Source organism: Salvia hispanica, chromosome 1 (genome assembly GCF_023119035.1).
Source record: "Salvia hispanica cultivar TCC Black 2014 chromosome 1, UniMelb_Shisp_WGS_1.0, whole genome shotgun sequence".
Classification (NCBI taxonomy): Eukaryota; Viridiplantae; Streptophyta; class Magnoliopsida; order Lamiales; family Lamiaceae; genus Salvia; species Salvia hispanica.
Window position 1 is genome coordinate 18595099 of NC_062965.1, and position 21827 is coordinate 18616925.

A 21827-nucleotide genomic window follows, 5' to 3' on the forward strand; every position below is an offset into this window, starting at 1 on the left:
ACAACTGGTGCAGATCCATTCTATTGGATGCGTGTCATTCTTGCCTCAAACAGAGGCACAGTGATGGAGCGTATTGCTTTATCCTCCAGTTCAATTTCTCTTCATCTTATTTTGCATGTGGCATGCTAATAATCACTGTCTCTGTCCTTGACCAGAAATGGAGCACAGAAGTTACTGGGCATCTTAATTGCGGTAGGTGAGGCTGTTGCATATGTTCTTTCTGGAATGTATGGCAGCGTGGGCCAACTTGGAGTTGGGAATGCAATCCTTATTATTCTGCAACTCTGCTTTGCGGGCATTATAGTTATTTGCCTGGATGAGCTTCTCCAGAAAGGATATGGACTTGGATCTGGTATTTCACTCTTCATTGCAACCAATATTTGGTAAGTGGTTATTATCCAGATATTTTCTATATTAGTACTACTTTCTGGACAAGAGTGATGGTATTTATCTATTAGAATCTTCTTTATTTTACAGTGAAAACATCATTTGGAAAGCATTTAGCCCAACTACTATCAACAGTGGGCGTGGAGCTGAATTTGAAGGTGCTGTCATTGCTTTGTTCCATTTGTTGATAACTCGGACCGACAAGGTTCGTGCTTTACGAGAGGCATTCTACCGGCAGAACCTTCCCAATGTCACAAACTTGCTGGCCACTGTCCTGGTCTTCCTTATTGTCATTTACTTCCAAGGGTTCCGTGTCGTTTTGCCAGTGAGGTCAAAGAATGCTCGGGGGCAACAGGGTTCTTATCCTATTAAGCTATTCTACACTTCGAATATGCCCATTATTTTGCAGTCTGCCCTTGTATCCAACCTCTACTTCATTTCCCAGGTAACAAGCTATTTTTCGTTGAATTATTGGTTGGGATGCCATTTTCTCTCAAATACAGCTGGTAACAAATGTTTGCTTTTCATTTTTGCAGTTGCTGTATAGGAAATACAGTGGAAATTTCCTTGTAAACCTTCTGGGAAAGTGGAAGGAATCTGAATACTCTGGTCAATCTGTTCCTGTTGGGGGTCTTGCTTATTATATAACTGCCCCATCAAGGTAAGTGCTAGTATTATTTACGATTCGTTGCTTATCTATGTATCTAAATTGATTTGCATTCTTTGATCTCTCCAATTGGCTGGTTTTGCAGCATGGCAGATATATTGGCCAATCCTTTTCATGGATTGTTTTACATCGTATTTATGCTGTCAGCTTGTGCTTTATTTTCAAAAACGTGGATTGAGGTCTCGGGATCCTCAGCCAAGGATGTGGCAAAGCAGCTGAAGGTATCCTCGTTATTCATAAGGGTCTATATTCGTGTTAGATTACACATGCTACATTACAAAACACTCTTTGGATGTCCATTGTTTCGCTTTTAAGTTGATTTGTTTGCATACATTTGGCATAAAACAAGCATGATGCTGAAATCGTGATAGCGACTTGCAAGTTTTTTCACCATTTGGAAAGCTTATTTCTCATAAGATAGATTCATTTCCAACCAACTGTAGTATACCGAATCTAATTCGTCTTTTTCACATCTAGGAACAACAAATGGTGATGCCCGGGCATAGAGAGTCGAATCTGCAGAAGGAGCTAAACCGTTACATTCCCACTGCTGCTGCATTTGGCGGGATATGCATTGGTGCGCTGACAGTCTTGGCAGATCTCATGGGCGCAATTGGTTCCGGCACAGGAATTTTGCTGGCAGTTACCATTATATACCAGTATTTCGAGACGTTCGAGAAGGAGAAGGCCAGCGAACTTGGTTTCTTCGGTTTCTGATGACATTCCACTGAGCTAGCTAGTTACTTGACTGAAACTTTTCAATTTTGGTTAGCTGAGGAATGTAAAGAACAAAAATCCCTGTTCACACCTTGGAGAATTCTAATGGAGATTTAGTTGAGCTTTTGCTTGTTCATTTTAGTACTCCTACTTGATTTATTGGCCTTTGCTTGTTTGTTTAATCCAAAGATGATCAACTTCTAACAGAAAACATAGCAATGATGGAGAATTTTTGTTGTTTCCTCAAATTAAGGTTTTTAATTTACCAATTCTGGTTGAAGCATATATTTCGGATGCTTGAAGGTCGATATATCAATACCGATTTGATTCAACTCTTATTGAACTACTTATTCAAGTATTTTAATTGCGTATCATAATTTTAACAATTTTTTCAATAATTGTACGGACTCGATTTGGCAAAAATTAAGTTTGGTATGATAGTATCGCCTAGTCGAATCCATATCTTTAATTTAAAATATGGTTTGATACGTCCTAGTCAATCACATTTTTAAGTTTTACAATTTAGCGTGCCAATTACAAATTAAAATAAATAGGATACTTTGCGTTAAGTTGATCAAATGAGTAGGTTTGAGTTTTATTTTTTTAATTTAAGAGGATCAACTATATGCGTGATGACTCAACCTCCAACCTATTAGCTAGAGAAAAACGCCTTACCAACTCAGCCGCTTTCATTATCTAAATAGCGCTCGAAGTTTGCCCTGGCATAGTCTTTAAAATTTATGGTACTACTATTTGCCTATACAAAGACATTTAGAAAAATACTCCATTAAAATTGTTATTAGTAATTAATTACATATTTTACATATCTAAAGTAAGAGAGAAACAAAATTCGGAAAAACCCTAAAACCCCTCATCGCCTCTCTCAGAGCAACGAATCGCCCAGCTCAATCGTTTGGTAAACTCATTTTCTTAAATTTGGAATCAGATCTCTTTTACATCCATTAATGCGTATATTGAGCTTTGATCGATCTTTTCAGCGCTATTGTATCACACACAATTGAATTGTATGAACAGTAAAATCGGACCCTAAATTTTGAATTAGCTCGGCCACTTTTTAGGGCTCACAATTTATATTCACCAATTCTGTGTTAATTTGCATCCACTCAATCAAATCGACAAATGCTGGCTTGCACGCATTCATTGAAGTTGATTAGCTCAAACATTCTTCCACTGTTGATATGAGTGCTATCTTTGTCTTGGAGTTCATTGTATAGCTAAATTCTTGTTTTCTCTTGGTAGGCTATGGCTGATTTGTATTTCGATGAGGTAATCGAAGTGGTCAATACTGATAGCCGAGTAGTGTATGACAAAGGTAAACAAAGAAGATGGTAAAACTATGTTTTATGGATTCATTTACTAAACTTCAAACTACGATGATTATGAAACAGAAAAAAAATTGGTTGGATTGAGCTTGATTGGCTTTGCTGATGATTTCTGCAGTTTCTAGGATAAATGCAAGGAGTGAAGAAAACGATTTTTTTGTGGAATTGGATGTGCACTCTGAGCTGTATCCCATGCTTCCTACTGAGAAACACAGGATGCTGATTTAACTCTCTGATTATCAACGGTTCAGTCGTGTCCTTTTCTTTGTCTCTGCAAGAATTGCCATTTTGAGGATATCTAGAAATAGGATTTTACGTCGTGTCAATGCTTGCTACTCATGTTATTCGAGTGCAATCAGTGTTCTTGAATATCGAAATATTGCAATGATCATTTCCTTTGTAGTAAAGGGATAAACTTGTTTAGTAGTGCGTTTGGAGAGTGTTAGAAGCTTGGGTCTATCGAGGATTACATGTGACTAGCAAGTCTTATTTAAAGGGATATGAATCGCGCAAAATTAGGTCCAATGATGCGTGTATCGAAGTCCTAGAGCTTCCGAGTTCAAGTGAAAAACCCCCTAAAAGTTGTTATCCTTTGATTGCAGGGGAGTCGAAATCACTGGCGGACAAATTCGAGTATGTGATGCACGGTCTTTTGTATAAGATGGCTGATGCAAAGAGTGAAGGGGATGCTGATGTTAAAGTGTACGTATAGCTGTTGTTACCCCTAGAACGTGAAGTTAGCAATTTTGTTTGGAGATGAGCTATACTTGTTTGAATAAATTGTTGCATGACTGCTTGCTGTTATCTTGATTTCCGACATTAAATATCGGCCCTCATTCATTTTCGACGGGGAGGTGTATATTTCGTTTGGAGGACTTCAGTTGATGCTGAGAGGCGATCCTCTGAAGATGCACAAGTTCAAGGTTGATCAAAAGTTGTTTCTTCTCTTGAGGAAGAACTGATAACTTTGGGTGTAAAAATGCAAAAAACGACAAGCTATGAGACTGTGGAATGATCTGGCCCGTTGCTAACCCTAATTGAACTATTGAAAGACTCTTTCTTTCCCTATCTTCAGTTTTCCTTATTTATCTTCAGTTTTCTTGCTGGCTCCACTCATCATTCTCGTAACGAAATGTTGAGCTATGCCCCTTTGGGGATGATCGTCCACTGGTAGAGTGAGTATTCTTGTGATCGGATGCTCTTAGCTCGGATCCACCAACTATTGCACATGAAAAGGGTGGGTTTGCCTAGTGCTGCACATCTCGAATGGTGACAACGGATTACCCTAGCCCGATCTAAGCCTAATGAGCTTTCCTCGACCCTTAACTCTAAACACTTTCCTCAAAATCGGGCTGCATTTGGTTAGCTGCACGAAAACTTACCAGCTGAAAATTAGAAAGTCTGGCCGAGCCTGAGCTGAGCCCATGAGGTTTCAAGTGTTAAATTTTAAGGTGGGCCGTGGGCCAATCGGACCCAGCCTTATGGCCCACTGTGCTAGAGCAGGCACATTAGTCTAGCCCCATGGGCCAGGCCAGGTCTACCAAAATGAGGAAAGATTTGGGTTGAAAAAAAATACTATACTTAACAAAATATCAGCCCATCTACGCCTCAGCCCTCAGACCATTTATTTTATTTTACTTTAATAAATTAGTTTTTAATATTTTAATTATCAATTTCTATCTTGTCGTATGTAGTCAATACTGACAAACTTGGCTTAAAGCCAAAGATTAGTTGAAAACCCCAACAACAAAAATCCAATGGAAAAAGGTCATTGTGTTCCTATTTATATAAAAAAAACCCTCAAAATTGAGAATAGAATAAATAAAATTAAAGATATTTTTGGAATGACGGTAGAAATTAAATTGATGTCTTACAGTGAGTGCTACTATTAAATTGATCTTTGGATGTGGCGTGGTTGTTCAAGATTTTGAATGGACAGTGGTAGCGTGATGTGTGGTCAGTTGGGAAGTTTAGTTGAACTAACTATGGCCATAGTCCTAAACTTGAGGGAGATGTGGAGTTGGATCAAAAGTAAGGGATAAATAAAAATAGAATTCGAGATGGATGTTCAATCGGTAGTACTCGCTTATGACAAGTGTACCATAAGATGAACGTCTTTGAAATAGTAGTGGAGATTATGGTCAACTTTTGAAAGATATCTCTAGATTCTATGAAGTTTTTAAATTTTATTCCTCCTTTTACTCGTTATGTAATCCCATTGGATTTGTTTAAATAAAATGTTATTGGAGTATAAATTAAATAAAATTAAATTAAACATTATTCTCGTCCAAAGATAAGTGACCTCTTCTTTTGGCACGAGATTTAAGGAATGATATTTAAATAAGTTAAAGTGGAGAGAGTAAGTATGAGAGAGGGAAAAGTAGATGAGAGAAGTAAAATAAAGTAGAGGATAATAAAGTAAGAGAGATAACTTTTCTTAAAAATGAAAATAAGTCATTTATAATGGAAACTCCAAAAGGAATGATGGAGGTATTAAAAACTTGAGCAGCTGCAGTCTACTAGACTTGGCCCATTCCCACCGTTCTGTCCAAAAGCCGCGTTTATCAGACAGAGCACGATTTGACCAATTTAACCTCACGACTGCAAGCACGACTCCCAATGCAAAAGGACAAAACCGTCCAAAAAGTCTCCAAAATAAGGAATTTGTCCCCACTCTATCGTTATAATGTTTCTACTTTCCAATGCTTTCTTTTGTCAGTCCAGTCCAGCCTTCTCCCTCGTCACTCTTAACTCTTCCTTTTCAGAGCAACAACCAATACTCACCCATTTTCTTTGCAGGTGCATATCTTTATCTCCACAAACTTCTCCATGTCTTCGCTTTCTTTCATTGCAATGGTTTTTTTCATTGCTTAACAATATAACTCTTTTAAAGACTGGATTTTGTTGGGGTTCCTGCTTTCTTCTGAGCTTCTAATAACATATTCTGCTTAAAGATTCTACCTTTATCTCATTCTCTTTCCATACATACAAATACACACACTACACGCTCACGTGCGTTTATATTTCTACATGTATGTCTTTTCTTTTGACATTTTCCAGGTTTCTTGATCTCAGGGGTTGAGCAGCTTGTTTTCTTCTAGTGTTCCACGCTTCCTCAATAGAAAAATCCCAAATCCACAGCTTCTTTCGGTTAAAGATTTCTGGGAGTCGAGATTAAGCTTTGGGTGTTGGTAAAAATCCAATCTTTATCCATTTTTTTCTTGCTTTACTTACCTTTGTACTGTTGTGGTGATTTTTTGTCTGTGGAGCAATTGGGATGTGTTGTCACGTGAGTGCCACGTGATCACCTGGTGTAATTGTTTGTTTTGAATTTTAATCACGTGAGTGAAAGAGTGTAGGGTCCAGATTAAAATCTGCAGGGATGAGAGCTACTTTTAGGACTGTGGTTGTGTTTTTATCCGTTGGTTGATGTGTGTGGGGTGTTGGATTTTTCAAAACTTGTTGGAAGGTTATGATTAATTTTGGTTAATTATGTCCCTTTCTGTATAGTGATTGCTAGGAATTCTTGTTAGCTGACGTGGCGGTAGCTAGTCTCCGAATCACCCGGTTTGCTAGGGTGAACCGGGGAGTAGTGAGCCGGGGATGGCTCTTTCTGTTTTTGGTGAGACAATCATATTTATTTGGTCCCAAATGGTTGTTACCTAGACTGTTAGGTGGATTGGATGTCTTGCATTTGTATTGGTAGATTTGTGTACTGAAAGATGTATTTTGATGGAGACAAATGAGGGATCAAGATTTATCGGCTCGTTACACTAGCCCTCTCGTTCTCAATCTAAGATGCATATTCGACACGATGTGAACACTTTATCGCTGATAAGTCTGTTTTCGGTCTCTTGTGTCAACCAGTAGTTGTCACTGATTAAACACCGAAAGATGTATTTTGTTGCATCTATGTTAGATTTTTATTTAAGGTGATGGTGATTAATGAGGGATCAAGATTTATCGGCTCGTTACACTCGCCCTTTCGTTTTCAATCTAAGATGCATATATACGACATGATGCTAACGCTTTATTGCCCGAGAATGCCTAATTCGAGCCTTTTTGTCTTCACATTCCCTTGTAAATTTCTGTCTCCATCACATACTAAACATGTTCTTCCTCAATATTTTATTCAAGATTTGGTTCACATTTCTATTTCTTGCTGTCTTTCAAAGACAATTTTGAAGAAATCATTTGAGGGTCAAACATTGTATGCTGTAGTAGAATATTATGACTAATAGTTCTACCTAACTTTTCAATTTGGTTGTCTATTCCCACAATCATGCTTTTGTCAGTACTAATTTACAGAACTTTGTCTAGTTTTGTGTCCCCTTTTCTTGATTTTTCAAAGTTGTTTATTAAACATTCTCACTATGGCTAATTCTTGTGGTTGATTTGCTCTCCTTATTATTGTTCTTCATCTTCATCTTTGACGCATTTTTTGTTCAGATGGATTCAGTGGAACGCTCGCGAGAAAGAGTAGATTGGCCCGGGCCATCGCCAAGGTCTTGCACGTTCGTGCAGTCACGGGAGTAGCTCCAGACGATGGCGGTATTCGGAAGGCAAAGTCTCGTGACAAGGCAGAGAAAGATGGTTTCGAGGCTCAGACGTTTAGAGACAGAGACGAGGAGGAGCTTCGCCACGATGGCCGGATGGTCCAAGAAGCCTTTCTCTCAAAACTATTTGCTTCAGTGTCTGCTGTTAAAGCTGCGTACGCGGAGATGCAGTTCGCGCAATCTCCTCCCGACGCGGATGGAATCCAAGCGGCCGACGAGATGGTCATATCCGAGCTCAAGCGTCTGTCCGAGTTGAAGCAGGCTTACTTGAAGAAACAGCTGAACGAGGCGTCTCCAGGAACGCGTTGCTCTTATCCGAGATTCGAGAGCAGAGGATACGCTGAAAATGTACGAGGTCACGGCCAAGAAGCTCGATTCTCTGCTCAAACACCGAGACTCGGAGACCGCCTCTCTAAAAAGAAGCTCTCAGAAGCTAATAAGGCTAACAAGCTGCTCGAGACGAGGCTGAGCTCGAGCGGGCAATTTTTCTCCCGAGACGAGGGTCGGAAACCTTGTATCGTCCCACCGGGAGACGTTGAAATCTATCCGAGCCTTCGTGCGGCTTCTGATCACAGAGATGGTATCTGCTGGCTGGGATTTGGATGCAGCGGCCGAGGTGATCGAGCCAGGCGCTCGTTTCCGTAACCCTAGCCATAAGTGTTTGCATTCGAGTCCTTCGTGTGCGAAAAATGTTCGATGGATTCAACCGCCTAATTCTTCGTTCGCAGCATTCTGTCGCGCGAAGTATTTGAGCTCGTGCACCCGAAGATGGAAGCGTCTCTTCGGCAGCTTGGACCAAAGGGATAGCGTGGAATCCGGTGGGCTCCGGATACGCCCTTCTTCGCAGCATTCAGCGAGATGGCGAAGCGCGTGTGGCTATTGCATCGCCTGGCTCTATCCTCCGAGCCGGAGATCTCTGCCTTCAAGTAAGGAAGGGGAGCCGGTTCTCGGAGGTGTACATGGAGAGCTTGAGCGACGATGCCATGTTGCTTCCGGAGCCTCTCGTGGCGCTGAGCGTCGCGCCGGGGTTCAGGATTGGCAAGAGTGTCGTTCAGTGCCAAGTTTATCTGTGCTGATCTTGTTCTTGGATGAGGTCTTAGGCTTGGTTTTAGGTTAGTTTTTTTTTTTTTTTTTTTGGTTTAAAGGAATATGTGTTTGTTAGAGCTTCCAATTTTGCTAGTAGGATGGTAAGTGTATATTGTAATTGTAGTGTACTTGTATGCATTTTTATGTGCCATATAATAGGTACATCTATTTGATGGGCTAATCCGAAATTATACAAAAATTAACATCCGTAAATAATGTTAATATCCTATGTCCCAATAATAATGTCCTAAATTCATTTTTGCTACGTCACGTAAAAATTACTACCTCAATATGTGTTTTAAATTTTTTTTTAGTAGCTGAACCTAAAACTATCAAATCATTACATATAGTACTACATATTAGTATAAAACTAATATTCTTGTACTATAAATTTAAATTCATATTCTACTAGCTCTTTCTATATATTTTCTTAAAATTAAACAATTTTTAAATGACGGATGGAAAGAGTATTTTACAAGTGAGTTTTTGTAATTTGTAGCTATTTTAATTTAGTCACAAAATTAAAAATAGAGTACGGCGCTTCATGACAATTACTATTGGCTTATGTAGCCCAAAATGGACACAAAATTTGAACTGGGCCCAAATTATTCAGGGACAGATTCAATGACAAAAAAAAAGGCTAAAGAAATGAAATTTCCTTTTTTCTTATAGTTTGAAACATACTTTGAACAAGCGGCGGATCGAGAACATAATTGACAGAAATTGGTTTGTTTTTAAGTTAAAGCGAACTTGCGTGAGGGGAAGAATAATTTTTTATTTTTTTTACTATAACGAGAGGTAAAATTGCAATTTCACAACTTCATTTTTTAAATACTAAAACGACCAACGTCTTCACCTTTCCTTAGAAAACAAAACAATTTCTACAAATAGGCGCATATGTCGTGTCGTGGCCAATCATACGAGAAAATTTCGATGTATGACTTTCGACAAAACCACGTTTATCCTAGAGATACTAATAATAGTTTCAAGAACACAAATGAGTTACATTATGAAAAAAAAATGAAAAAATTATTGCCCAAATCATTTTCTAAAAATAAATTGGCCATGGTCAATAAATAGAGATTAATATAGTATATGAAATACCATTGCCTAAGCATGCAAAATATTCCACACTTACCACTTTAAATGAATGCATCCACACAATTCAATTTTATTTTGGTGACCAATATCTATGTATATAAGCATACAAAATATTCCACACTTCCCACTTTAAATGAATGCAACCACACAACTCAATTTTATTAGTGACCAATATATTTGTATATTATACAACTGAAGTATTTAGGTCATGTTTGGTTGTCGGGATTATCGGAAAAGTACTTTGAATCCTTAAATTTTAAATTCTTGCTTTGTTTTGGTTTTTAATCAATTGGGAAAGTAATCGAATGCGGGAATAAGAAAAGTTAGTACTCCATGTCCTTAAAGATGACTCACTTTCTTTTTGGTTTGTCCCAACAGATGACCCATTACTTAAAATGGAAACCCCCTTATCCTACTTTATCTCTTCTCTTCTTACTCTCTCCATTTAACACCAAAATAAAGTTGCTAAAATCCGTGCTCGTCCAGAAAGAGTCATCTTCCTTGGGACGGAGGATACAACTTTCAGGATTCGAATCTAACTTTTCTTAGATATTTTTTCCCAATTTTAGGATTCTTTCATATTTAATGCAATATAATATAATTTTATTATTATTATTATCATTATTATTATTATTGTTATTATCATTAATTATAATGCTAAAAATATTGTATAATAATTCATAATAGTAAGTAATAATTTATTAAATAATTAAAATTTAATTATATAATATAAATGGTATAATAAATATTAATTATTATATTTTATAAATTAATAATTAGTCAATAAATTCATAGTGAAATTTTAAATTATAAACTTTATTCAGTTATAATATACGTAAATATAATTATAATAATCATATTAATAATAATCATATTTATTATTATAATAAATGAGTATAATACACTATGTAACTATAATTACAATTATATTATTATATATTGATGGATAATCATATTTAAACTATCCATCATAATAAATAAATATACTAATATAATTATTATTATTCATAATTTATTAAAAATTATATTATTATTCTTTTTTATAAATAAAAATAATAAGTAAAAATTTAGCTTGGGATTTAAATTAAATATAAATTTGAAATCTTGATATTTTTCAAACAGGAAAGTAAGTTATAGGAATCATATTCCGGTTCAGGATTCATTTTCCAGGAATCTTATCCTTTGTCGACTTTTTCGTCAACCAAACATGCCCCCTTTCGGGACTAGGGTTTTCCGCTAAACTCGATATCCGTGTCGGTGCTTGCGGCTAAACCTAATAGCGTCCGAAGAGCTCCTAGCCAAGGCTCGAGGATGAAACCGGCGTTGACAAAACGAAAAACTTTCGGGAAACCCTTTTCCATGCATGAGAATTTTCTCGATTGTATGGCTTGGGTGAGATGATCAAAGCAACCACAATCACAGCCCAAATTGTGGGGGAAAAGTTGCATTTTTATTAAATATATGAAGAATTTTGGAAATAGGAAAATTGGCAAGAGATGGAATATATTTTATCTTTGTGGGGATTGTGACATGCTTTTATAGTGGCACTTCCACGACTTGATTTTGTGTTTTAGATCAAGATTTTAGAAATTTTGAACAGGGAATCATTTGCTAGATTTTCATCAATTGGGTGCAGAATTATAATGTGATTTCTCCATATATAGCTAGTATATAATAAGGTTGTGAATATGATATGGAGTATTATTTTGCAACTACCAAGTTTAATACTTATAACCTAATTCCATTTTGGGGTTGAGAATTAGTCCCAAATTCATAAAATTTGAGATTGATTATTTAATGAAATGAAAATAAAATAGTACTAGTTGCTATTAATACGATTTCAAATTGTTTCCTTGATTAATTTGATTTATTAAATTTCATTAGAGATGTTTATCTATTTCAAATTTCAATCATATTTTCTCTTTTATCTCATATTTTTTCTCTTTTATCTCATATTTTATCAATTTTGCAATGAAACTCGTACCGTCCACTACTAAAATCATAAATTCAGACGAAATATACATGGTATGAGATTTATAGAAATCAAACATTTTGTTTCGTTGTTGGGGTCGTCCTCAGCATATCTATTATTTAGCCCGAACTCAAAGCAAAATAAAATAAAAAGTAGCACAAGAAAACAGAATGAATAAATATAATAGGCAACACATAATACATACACATAAGTTCAAATTAATCCGAACAGCAAATTACAATACCCATGACTGATTAATCCCAAGAGAAATGCAAAATACAACAATACATATATAAAAACTTAGTACTTAGGTGAGATTTAAAAGGTATAATTAAGTGGTTTTGTGGTGTTGAAATGGGCAGTTTTGAGGTTGGTCGGAACTGGAAACAATTGGTTGTTTTAGAAGTCCACCAAAAAGCTCAGCTGGATCATAGTATATCTCCACATCCTCAGCCCTCAAAGAATCATCCACCTATTAACAATAAATTAAAAAAAATTCCAAATAATATTATAATTATACACACACATTATTAATTTTACAATTAAATGTACGCAAAATTAATTAGCTAGTAAAAAATGAGAATTAAATTTCTCTAATAAAATATGAGAACTATTTACTAAAAGTAAAATGAAACATGTAATAACAGATTCCTCGATATGGTAAAATGAGAGAGAAATAGTACTTTGAGAATTCCTATTCCGTAGAACTGCACCATCTCTCCGGTGGGGGCATGGCCTTTGAAGGGGCCTTCAAAAAAACCCCAATGCCGGAATTTGAAGGCGATGAGCGGCGGCCCTGAGTAAACCGCCACCACTTCCCATGCAAATCCGCGCGGAAGCGCCGCCCGAAATGCGTCGTGAGAGGACTCAAAGCTTTCTTCCTCGGCTTTGTAATATTTGAATTCCTCAGGCAATGAGCTCTTCAACAACGCGTTGTAGCTCCCCAACTTCAGCGTTTCTTCACCGGATAGCCCCTCTCTTCCTGTTATACATGTACAAATTATCGAAAAATTGACATGAAAAAGATCCCGGTTGGTTCTACTTGTACCTGTCCCAAACTTACGTCTTCTCTTAAACAATTACTATTAACTTTGCGAAAAGTTTGATTTATGTCTATTTGATATGAGTATATAATTCGAAAACAAAATGATGAGTTCGCTCGACGAGTTTTAAGTAGGTTTATACGTTCCATTAACGCATTTTATTTACATTTTATTATAAAACTGATAAATAAAGTGGACCGCATATTCATAGTAAATTTTTTGGAGATTTTTTTCTTGCCAGATTGGACTTGAAAGAGAAATGTGATGATCTAGAGTCTAGACATTGTGGTCCCACTAAGTTGGAGTATTAATTATTTAACCCCAAATATCACCATAGGTTTCAAATCAGGAAATGTATTCTAGACATTGTTGTGACACTAATTAAATTTTAATGTCGGTATACTTGTAAAATATCATAAACGTTGAGATAATCAGATAAAATTTATGCCCTTCCTTATAAAATGACTGATTTAAATATGGCTTAAAATATCTTATAAAATGTTGAGATAAATCAGATAATCATTATACACACGCTCAATAATAAAAGAGTTGACCTATGATTTGTCACTGAATAAAAGTTGTTCCCCACCATATGGTAAAAGTCTTGAAGCAATTAATAAGAATTTAATACTCTTTCCCTCAAAATCAAGAAGGAGAATACATAAAAACATGACCAATAACTGACCACGTTGCTAGATAGTACTAATATAAATACCAATGGATAAGATAAGATGAAAGTTTTGGTTCAATTATAATATTACGGCGCAAGTGAAGAATTTACACACATAATATATAGTACTATATAGTACTATATTAAATTATTAATACTAGAATATGATGTATATATGTATCTTACGCATCTACTATTATTAAAGAGTTTGGTAAAATTTTAGAGGATCAAGCTTCCAAATACCAGCAAATTAATTAGAATATACATGTTTCAATTTTACACAACTCACCAACATTTATTTAATTAATTTTCAACATGATAGTCATGGATTTGAAATTTATGGATGAATCAATATTACTCCAGAATGTATGTGTGTGTGAGAGAGAGAGAGAGGGGTACCATTGACGATGAGCTTAAATTTGTCTGGATTTATAGTCTTGAAATCTTTTATGTTAGTTTTGTGAGAGAGCTCCATCTCCCATGACTTGATAGCATTCTGAACCACCTCTTCCAATGATCCTTTTGGCCATTCCTATAAATAAACCAATATATTAGGAGTATTGTACAAATATAAGAGAGAGATCACATGATTCATATATGAATTTATTCGTAAGAACAAAGTAGGAGGAACTCACCTAATTAAAAGTATAACAACAAGGAATTAATAACCACCACTATTTTTTGTATGATACTCCAACCATAAAGATCCTCAAAATAAATATTAATTTTATTATTAAATAAAATATTAGTATAATGATTTAATTGAATATAAAGCTTCAAACATCTAAAAATGATCAAATGAGATAGTATTATTTTTACTATCTGAGAGAGTATAAAAACAAATGATAATTCCTCCATTCTATAAAGGTAAGGGTATTTTCTATATTTGCCCGTTCCATAAAAATATCTTATTACATTTATGAAATATTATCCCAAACTTATTTTCCATATATTTCAATTTATTTACAACTTATACTACTAAAAGTCCATCATTAAATGCTAATAATAATATAAGTTTCATTATCCACTAACACTATTTTAATTACTTTTCTCCTCTCTCTTACTTTACCAATTATACTCTTTATATTTTTAGATAGAACGAGTACCTAAATACATATATAGGAATATTTTTTCCAATAAAAAAAATTGGTAAGCAAAGAACAAACTAAATTACAGTAGAATACAAGCGAAAGCAAAACATAGAAAAAGATAATATCCTTTACACCGATAGATAAATAGATAGATAGATAGAGAGATACCTTGGTGCGGCCTTCATCAAAAAGCTTGTTAACGGCGTCGTAAATGGGAGGGCCACCGTGTCTCCACTCTATATTTTTGGCTTCATCATGCAAAAAAGATCTATACTTATCCCCTGCTTCTTTCATTTCACTCTCCATCTCTCTCTATTTATACACTGATATGTTCAATATTTATGATACCAATCATACTTGTGCTAACACCTATATATAGGAAAATATGTAACCATGCTGAAATTACGGACATACCCTTCTCTGGTTTTCCTTTCTACTACGAAAGCAAACCGATTTTTTTTTCCGAAAACACGGTACACGTGTCCAACCACCACGTCCATTTTACACCTCCATTCTTACAAATGTTATTAATGTGATGAGTGAGTTAGATTTGGCTGAATCTGATGTGCAAGAAATATGAATCATGTCCTATTCATAGTTTAGGAGTACTCTCCATCCGTTTCAATAAATAAAAACTTTTATAACGACAAAGATTCTAATGAAAAATTGATAAATAAAAAAGAGAGAGAAAATAATAATGAAATAATGTTAGTGGATTTAATAATGAAATAATGTCAGTGGATTGTTAGATTCACATCATTAGTGTGTTAATCTGTTTGTAATATTTTCAAAGGTATATAAAATGATATTTTCGGCGATTTAGACTTTTTTAAAATGCAGTTATTTTTAGGAAATGTTAAAAGAAGTCTATTTTTTAAGAGACGGATTGAATACTAAATTCATCCTTGAACAAGTCTTAAGTCGTGGACGACATAGATTTAATTTTAACTAAAGAAATTCTTGGTAAACCATAATGTAAATCTCCATTCACAATATACGTAGTTACGTACCTAATTAATTCTCCGTAAATTGACCAAGTATTATAATACTAATTCTCAGATTTGCATGCATACAAGAATTGAGAATTCAATTCATCCATTCGCAATTCTTTTCATTAGTTAAGAAAGAACTAACAATTCTTTACATAAATTAAGGTCTCGGTTAATTGACCAAGTAATAAAAAAATTGACACAACCTTGAATTCCATAAATGCGTGCATACAATTTTGGTATGAATTCTCTTACCAAAGCCAGAGTTATTAAACTTTTGCAAAACCATCATCAACCAAATTCTCATCGATCAATTACTCAATAAGTGCATAATGCAATAATAATTCATTCTGGGTAAGTGTGCACATCATCAATCCACAAATATGATCGAAACATTATTTTAAATTTGGTATCTACGCTTGTGGGGTAGTGGGGTTGTATAATTAAGTATTCGTTCTTTGATTTGATTGTAGTGAAAACACTAACTATTAATATAATGGTGGTGATCACAGAGTTTGACAAAGCAACAATCCAAAAACAAAATTAGAAAATAGTCCTGAAATACACTGACGGACTCTTACAACAAAGATAAACGTATTGAAACTAAGAAAATTAGTAGTACTTACCCCGAGGCCAAAAGTTTTAGATTTGAATCCACCATAGACCTTTAAATTTATTTTCATTTGCTTGTGTAGAAAAAAAAGAACAATCCTTACAAAAAATTGAACACCAAGGAAAAAACTGAAAATCTTCACCGGCTAAACTAACTAAAAGAAAGAAAATGCAACATAAAACAAAGAAACAAGCAACCAAAATTAATGACCACAATCAAATTATACATTATCAAATAAAATATCATGTTCAACGAGAAAAACATTAATGTAAGTAATCTTTTTGGGATTAATTAATGCAACTATCTAATTATGACCTATAAACTCCTACCAAGAGGTAGACCTGCCCACGGTTCATGAACCGCCGGTTCCGGTTTTGGGAAATATGGAACCGGAACCGAACCGTGAGGCTGTTTCACGGTTTCGGTTTCGGTTCGGAACCGCCGGTTTTCGGACGGTTCGTAGCGGTTTAGGTTCGGTTTCGCGGTTTCACGGTTTTTTCCGTTAATTTTTTTTTGCCATATAGTTTGAAATTATAAAATAAATTGGAACAAGGAAATGGATAGTTTAAATTGAGAGATTGAAGAGAGAAATTCTTGTTAACACTAAAATAAGGTGAGTGTAAGTAAGGATAGAGAGGAGTATTTAATATAGATAAAAATAGAGAGAAATGAGATCCAATTTGAATTTAAAATCAACATTTAAGAATAAATAAATAAATAAATAAAAATAAAAGAAATGGTGTTTTGTGCAATCAATTTTGAATAGTGCAGCCATCGCCCACCTTCAATCAATCAATTTTGAAGACTCAACTAATCAATTTTGAAGACTCAACTAATCAATTTTAAAAACTACGACATCAACCAATGTTAATTTATTATACTTTATTTAAAGTAATCAATTCTTCTAAGTTTATTAAAAAATGTTGGATAAATATTTATTAATAATTATCCATACTCCATAGATTCCATACGTAAAAAAATATGTTAATTAATAAAATCAGAAATAGTATTATAAAGTTATTACCATAAACCATACAACATAGACTCCATCTTGTAATTTAGTTATTTTTATTTTATTATCTTTTATCTTATGTTTTTCAAATTACCATCCAGTTTTACCAAATAGTATTATAAAGTTATTTTTGCTACAAAATTTTGTCCCACATTATTGTTTCTACGGATATTACCAAATCTAAAAATGAAAGTTATTTATATAAGAGTATAAAACTCATAAACCGGATCATTCAGCAATATTTTATTTAATGGAGTATAGTTTTAATATAAGGATTAACTATGTTTAAATTTATCATTGCGTTGGCGGTTCGGAACCGTGAAACCGCCGGTTCGGAACCGTCCGGAACCGGCGGTTCGGTCGCGGTTTCGGTTCGAAAAATTTGGAACCTGAACCGAACCACGGTTCTAAAATTCACGGTTTCGGTTTGGCATATTTTTCGCGGTTTCGGTTCGGAACCGTAACCGCCGGTTACGGTTTCGGTTTTAACCGCCGGTTCGGTAAACCTTGGGCAGCTTTACCAAGAGGTATATGATGGAAAACACTCCAAAAACATGTTAATTAATAGAGGGAAGCCATTGCGAATTTGGTGATATTTGCATGTGACATAATCATAACTTTCATAGTTATTCATAGTAATAAATTTTTATCAAAAAAATACTCACTATTGATATAAGCTCTAACTAGAAATCATTTAAAATGGCAGATTTAGTTGAAAGTCACAATTAATTACTCCCTTCGTCCCAGATAATTCAACTCAGTATTCCATTTCGGGTCGTCCCATATAATTTGTCCCACTTCACTTTTAGCATTTTTGGTAGTGGACCTCATATTCCACTAACTCATTCCTACTCACATTTTATTACAAAACTAATACATTAAGGGTCCGTTCGTTTTGTCAATTACTATTTTTCCAGATAGAGTTTTGATGTTGGAAAACAAATCTGTATCTAAGTTTGCTTTTTTTAAACCGTTGTTTGTCTTGTTCGATTTTATTTCTTTGGTTTGTGTATCAATTGTTTGGTTTGACAAAACGAACGGACCCTAATGACTATGTGTAGGGAACACAATTTCTTTTCTACCCCTCTATTATTTAACTATTTCCAAGTATGCCCTTCAGAAAATTTCACGAAAATATTGGACCTTTTTTGTGAAAATTTCTTCATTCCCGCACGCCGCTGTCTCTCATATTTTCGCCAAGCTCAGCTACTCCACCGTGGTGAGTGCTACTCTTCTCCGAGTACATAGGAATGGGTTTCCCATTGCATTGCTATGCATTTTATGCTTATGGCTACATTTTCACAGTAGTTTGAGGACACACCTTTCACAACGGATCGACAGCGATCGAACTGCTAGGGCTGCTGAAAAGTACGACCTTCGTCCTCGCCGTCGGATTTCGAGTTCGATTGCAGTTTGTAGCTACCTCAGGCGACGAATTCAGTGTTTTCGTCTTTGAGCTCTTGCCGTGCAATGTTCCCCAAATTTGGAGAAGGGCATGAAGGAGGGGTAGAGAAGTAATTGGATTGTGATTTCAGAATGTTGTTAAAATTGCTGATATGTATCCCAGCTTTTTTTTGAGATTAATAAACAGTCCATTACAACCTATATTCATCGGGCCGCCCTCTATTATGCGGGCCTTGCAAAAAAGGTTTTCGCAAAACCGAACAGCCGTTTCAATTAGTTACCATTGCTTAAATGGTTATTACTTATAAACCGAACGGACCCTAAAAGTAGGACATATATCCCATCAACTTTTTCAACTCACTTTCCATTAGATTTCTTAAAACTCGTGCCGGGTCAAAGTGTCCCGAATTATCTGGGACGGAGGGAGTAGTTAATTATTAGTTAATCCTAAATTTTATCCTAATCGTTTTGGTTAAGACATTTAACAATAATTTGTTTACACAAGTTGCTAGAAAATCGTGCCAATTTATATCTCGATTATAAATTTCGTTTTACAAAATTCACATTGTTGATCATTAACACTATTGTTACTTGACTTGATTCCGTTGAAATAGGGCCGAATAGGGCACGGCACGGATGATGGATTTACTACAAAAATAAAATAAAATAAAATAAAATCCTTTCCTCTCAATGTAATTCTCACCCTTCTCAATCTTTTCATATCCATTGTAATTCAAAAATATTTCCAAATTTATAAATAAAGAAAATTAACATATTTTCTTTTTCAACCTTTCTCTTCATCTCTTTCCATATCAATTTTGAAAAAGTACTGGTTTTTTATGACTTTCTTTAACTTATTAATTTATTGAAAAAAATCATATTAGTAAGATTATAACCAGTCTGTTCCATGTATATCTCAATTAAACTCTTTAACCATGCATATCTCAGTTAATCCAAAACTATTATCCTAATTGCTTTTCTTAAGACATTTAACCAAATTATAAAATAATAATCACTATTTCGTCTTCATATTTTCTCTCCTTCGTCTCTTTCCATTCAAACCAGTCTTCCAATTCAAAACCCTAAATCATGGGATTTAGGGATTTGACATTGAAAGATGTGGAAGACTTGTTCACGATAGAAGGCGACAAATTGGACGTCCTCGCCGCCACCGCGCAGTGCGCAATCCAACTTCGAGACGCCGTGGAGGAAACGCCGCCTCCCGCCGCTGCAGAATCCTCCTCCTCCGCCGCAGGAAGGAGTGAAAGGCAAAATTCGCCGCATCACGATCCGCCGCCGCCGCGGCTGCCGGAGGAATTCAGGAGGGCGATCGAGGAGATGGCGCGGGGGAAGGAGCTGACGGCGCCGGCGACGCTGGTGATTCAGAAGGAGCTGTTCCGCACCGACGTGAGCAAAAACCACAACCGCCTCTCGATCCCGGCGAGCCAGATCAGCGACGGATTCCTGACGGAGGAGGAGCGGCGGCGCCTCGGGGCGAGGAGGAAGGGCCGCGTGGACGTGAGGGTCGTGGAGGCGTCGGGGGAGGCGGTGGCCGCGAAGCTTTGCCGGTGGGTCATGGCGAAGGGCGAGGGGAGGAAGAGGAAGAGGAAGACGACGTCGTGTAGCTACGTGATCAACGGGGCGTGGAATGAGATTGTGGAGAGGAATGTGCTGGAATTGGGCATGGAGGTGCAGTTGTGGTGCTTTCGAATCGACGGAGAGTTGTGCTTTTTGGTCGTGCCGCTGCCGGCCAATCCCGGTGTTGCTGGCCCCGACGCCGGAGATGGTGCGTAAATCGGGATAACAATATTTAAATCATGAATTTTAGTCAAATTCTGATCATAAACGGAATATTAAATAACAAAATTTTAATTTTTTTGTTTGTTTGTTTGACCACAGGTGTTCCGAACCCACCTTCCGGCGGAACCGAAAGTCTCCCACCTGGGATTTGAACTCGTGACCTAAGGTCACCAGATCATCGTTTAGTAAGATGTTTTTATAGACAATTAAAAAAATTAAAAATAAATAAATAAAATAAAATCTAAATTTTTATTTTTTTTTAATTGTCTATAAAACACCTTATGTTTATTTAATTTTTACAATTGTCTATGAAACACCTTACTAAACGACGATTGGTGATATCCTCAAAATAAACCAAATAGTACATCGTTTTGTTTGAGTAAAAATTGAAACTTCATGGAACTTATCAGAATTTTTATTTAAATATTACTAGTATCCATTTTTTAATTTTTTATTTGTTTGTTTTAGGGATTGACTAGTAAATACAATTCCATCCTTGTTTAGTTTATTTAATGGTTTTGGTTTATATTCTAAAGAGAATGTAATATTTCTTGGTCATGAATATATAAATTTGTTTTTTAAGAATCTTCATCTACATAGGTGTTAGATTTAAGATTTACTTTGTTCATATTGGTAAAGATCCAAAATATAGAGAAACCTAGCTAGTCAATTCTATTTCTGTTGCATGAATATTCGAACTAGGGTTTTGTTGCGTGATTATCCAAACTAGGGTTCTTGAGTATGTACAATTTTAGTAATATCATGTCTAAAGTATCCACACACATAGTAGACTGATTATCTGAGAATTTATAAAGATTATGATTGGATACAAATGCTGAGGAATCCAAACATGAATTTCTTCCTGAATAGTTTCATCAGAATTTTGGTTTTGTTTGTCGAGATGCCACTTTTAAATTTTTGAAAGCTTCAAATTAAAAGTGAGTCAAATATTGTTGGGATATTTGTCTTAAAAATCATAAACTTTGCCCAAAATTTGGTATTTTCCATGAACTTTAAAATTGCTTTAGAATATCACAAACTTTGCACTTTATTTGGTATTTCCCACGGCATGTCTATCAAAATATTTGACTAATCATACTTGACATAATTAAATCAATGTCATTTTCTACGTGACTTTTTATCCTACTTGTTATGATAGTGGTTTAAAATACTATAAAACTTATCACGGTTGCTCACATAAAATAAGATTTTGATAAAAAATATTTTATTTGGATAAATTTGGAAAATTCCAAATAAAGTGCAAAGTTTGTGATATTCTAAATCAATTTTAAAGTTCATAAAAAATACTAAATTTGAGTAAAATTTTGATTTTAAAGACAAATATCTCAATATAATTTCATACTTTCATCAAAATA

The 21827-nt window shown here is 35.3% G+C and overlaps 2 protein-coding genes and 3 pseudogenes across 2 annotated transcripts; 4 read left to right on the top strand and 1 right to left on the bottom strand.

Annotated features, from left to right (window-relative positions):
• On the top strand, positions 1-1907 carry LOC125189082 (annotated as a pseudogene).
• A 680-nt stretch (positions 1908-2587) lies between these two features.
• LOC125201751 lies at positions 2588-4182 on the top strand (annotated as a pseudogene).
• A 2535-nt stretch (positions 4183-6717) lies between these two features.
• On the top strand, positions 6718-8978 carry LOC125189091 (annotated as a pseudogene).
• A 3004-nt stretch (positions 8979-11982) lies between these two features.
• Positions 11983-14983, bottom strand: LOC125201685 (pathogen-related protein-like). The gene is made up of 4 exons (XM_048099903.1): positions 14802-14983; positions 13942-14074; positions 12513-12811; positions 11983-12301 (listed from the first exon to the last, which is right to left on the bottom strand). Exons 1-4 carry the CDS (start codon positions 14937-14939, stop codon positions 12161-12163), a joined length of 711 nt encoding a protein of 236 aa, XP_047955860.1. The 5' UTR covers positions 14940-14983; the 3' UTR covers positions 11983-12160.
• Positions 14984-19740: 4757 nt separating this feature from the next.
• On the top strand, positions 19741-20445 carry LOC125189098 (B3 domain-containing protein At1g05920-like). The gene has a single exon (XM_048086298.1). The coding sequence runs from the start codon at positions 19741-19743 to the stop codon at positions 20443-20445; it is 705 nt and encodes a 234-aa protein (XP_047942255.1).
• Positions 20446-21827: the final 1382 nt, after the last annotated feature.

What these genes read in the sequence shown, in the direction of transcription:
- LOC125201685 (XM_048099903.1), bottom strand. Translation starts at nt 14,939, where the DNA reads ATGGAGAGTGAAATGAAAGAAGCAGGGGATAAGTATAGATCTTTTTTG. An exon ending in ATTTAAGCTCATCGTCAATG is followed by an intron (nt 12,812 to 13,941) that starts GTACCCCTCTCT and finishes CATGTATAACAG; the next exon opens with GAAGAGAGGGGCTATCCGGT. An exon ending in ACGGAATAGGAATTCTCAAA is followed by an intron (nt 12,302 to 12,512) that starts GTACTATTTCTC and finishes TATTGTTAATAG; the next exon opens with GTGGATGATTCTTTGAGGGC.
- LOC125189098 (XM_048086298.1), top strand. Translation starts at nt 19,741, where the DNA reads ATGGGATTTAGGGATTTGACATTGAAAGATGTGGAAGACTTGTTCACG.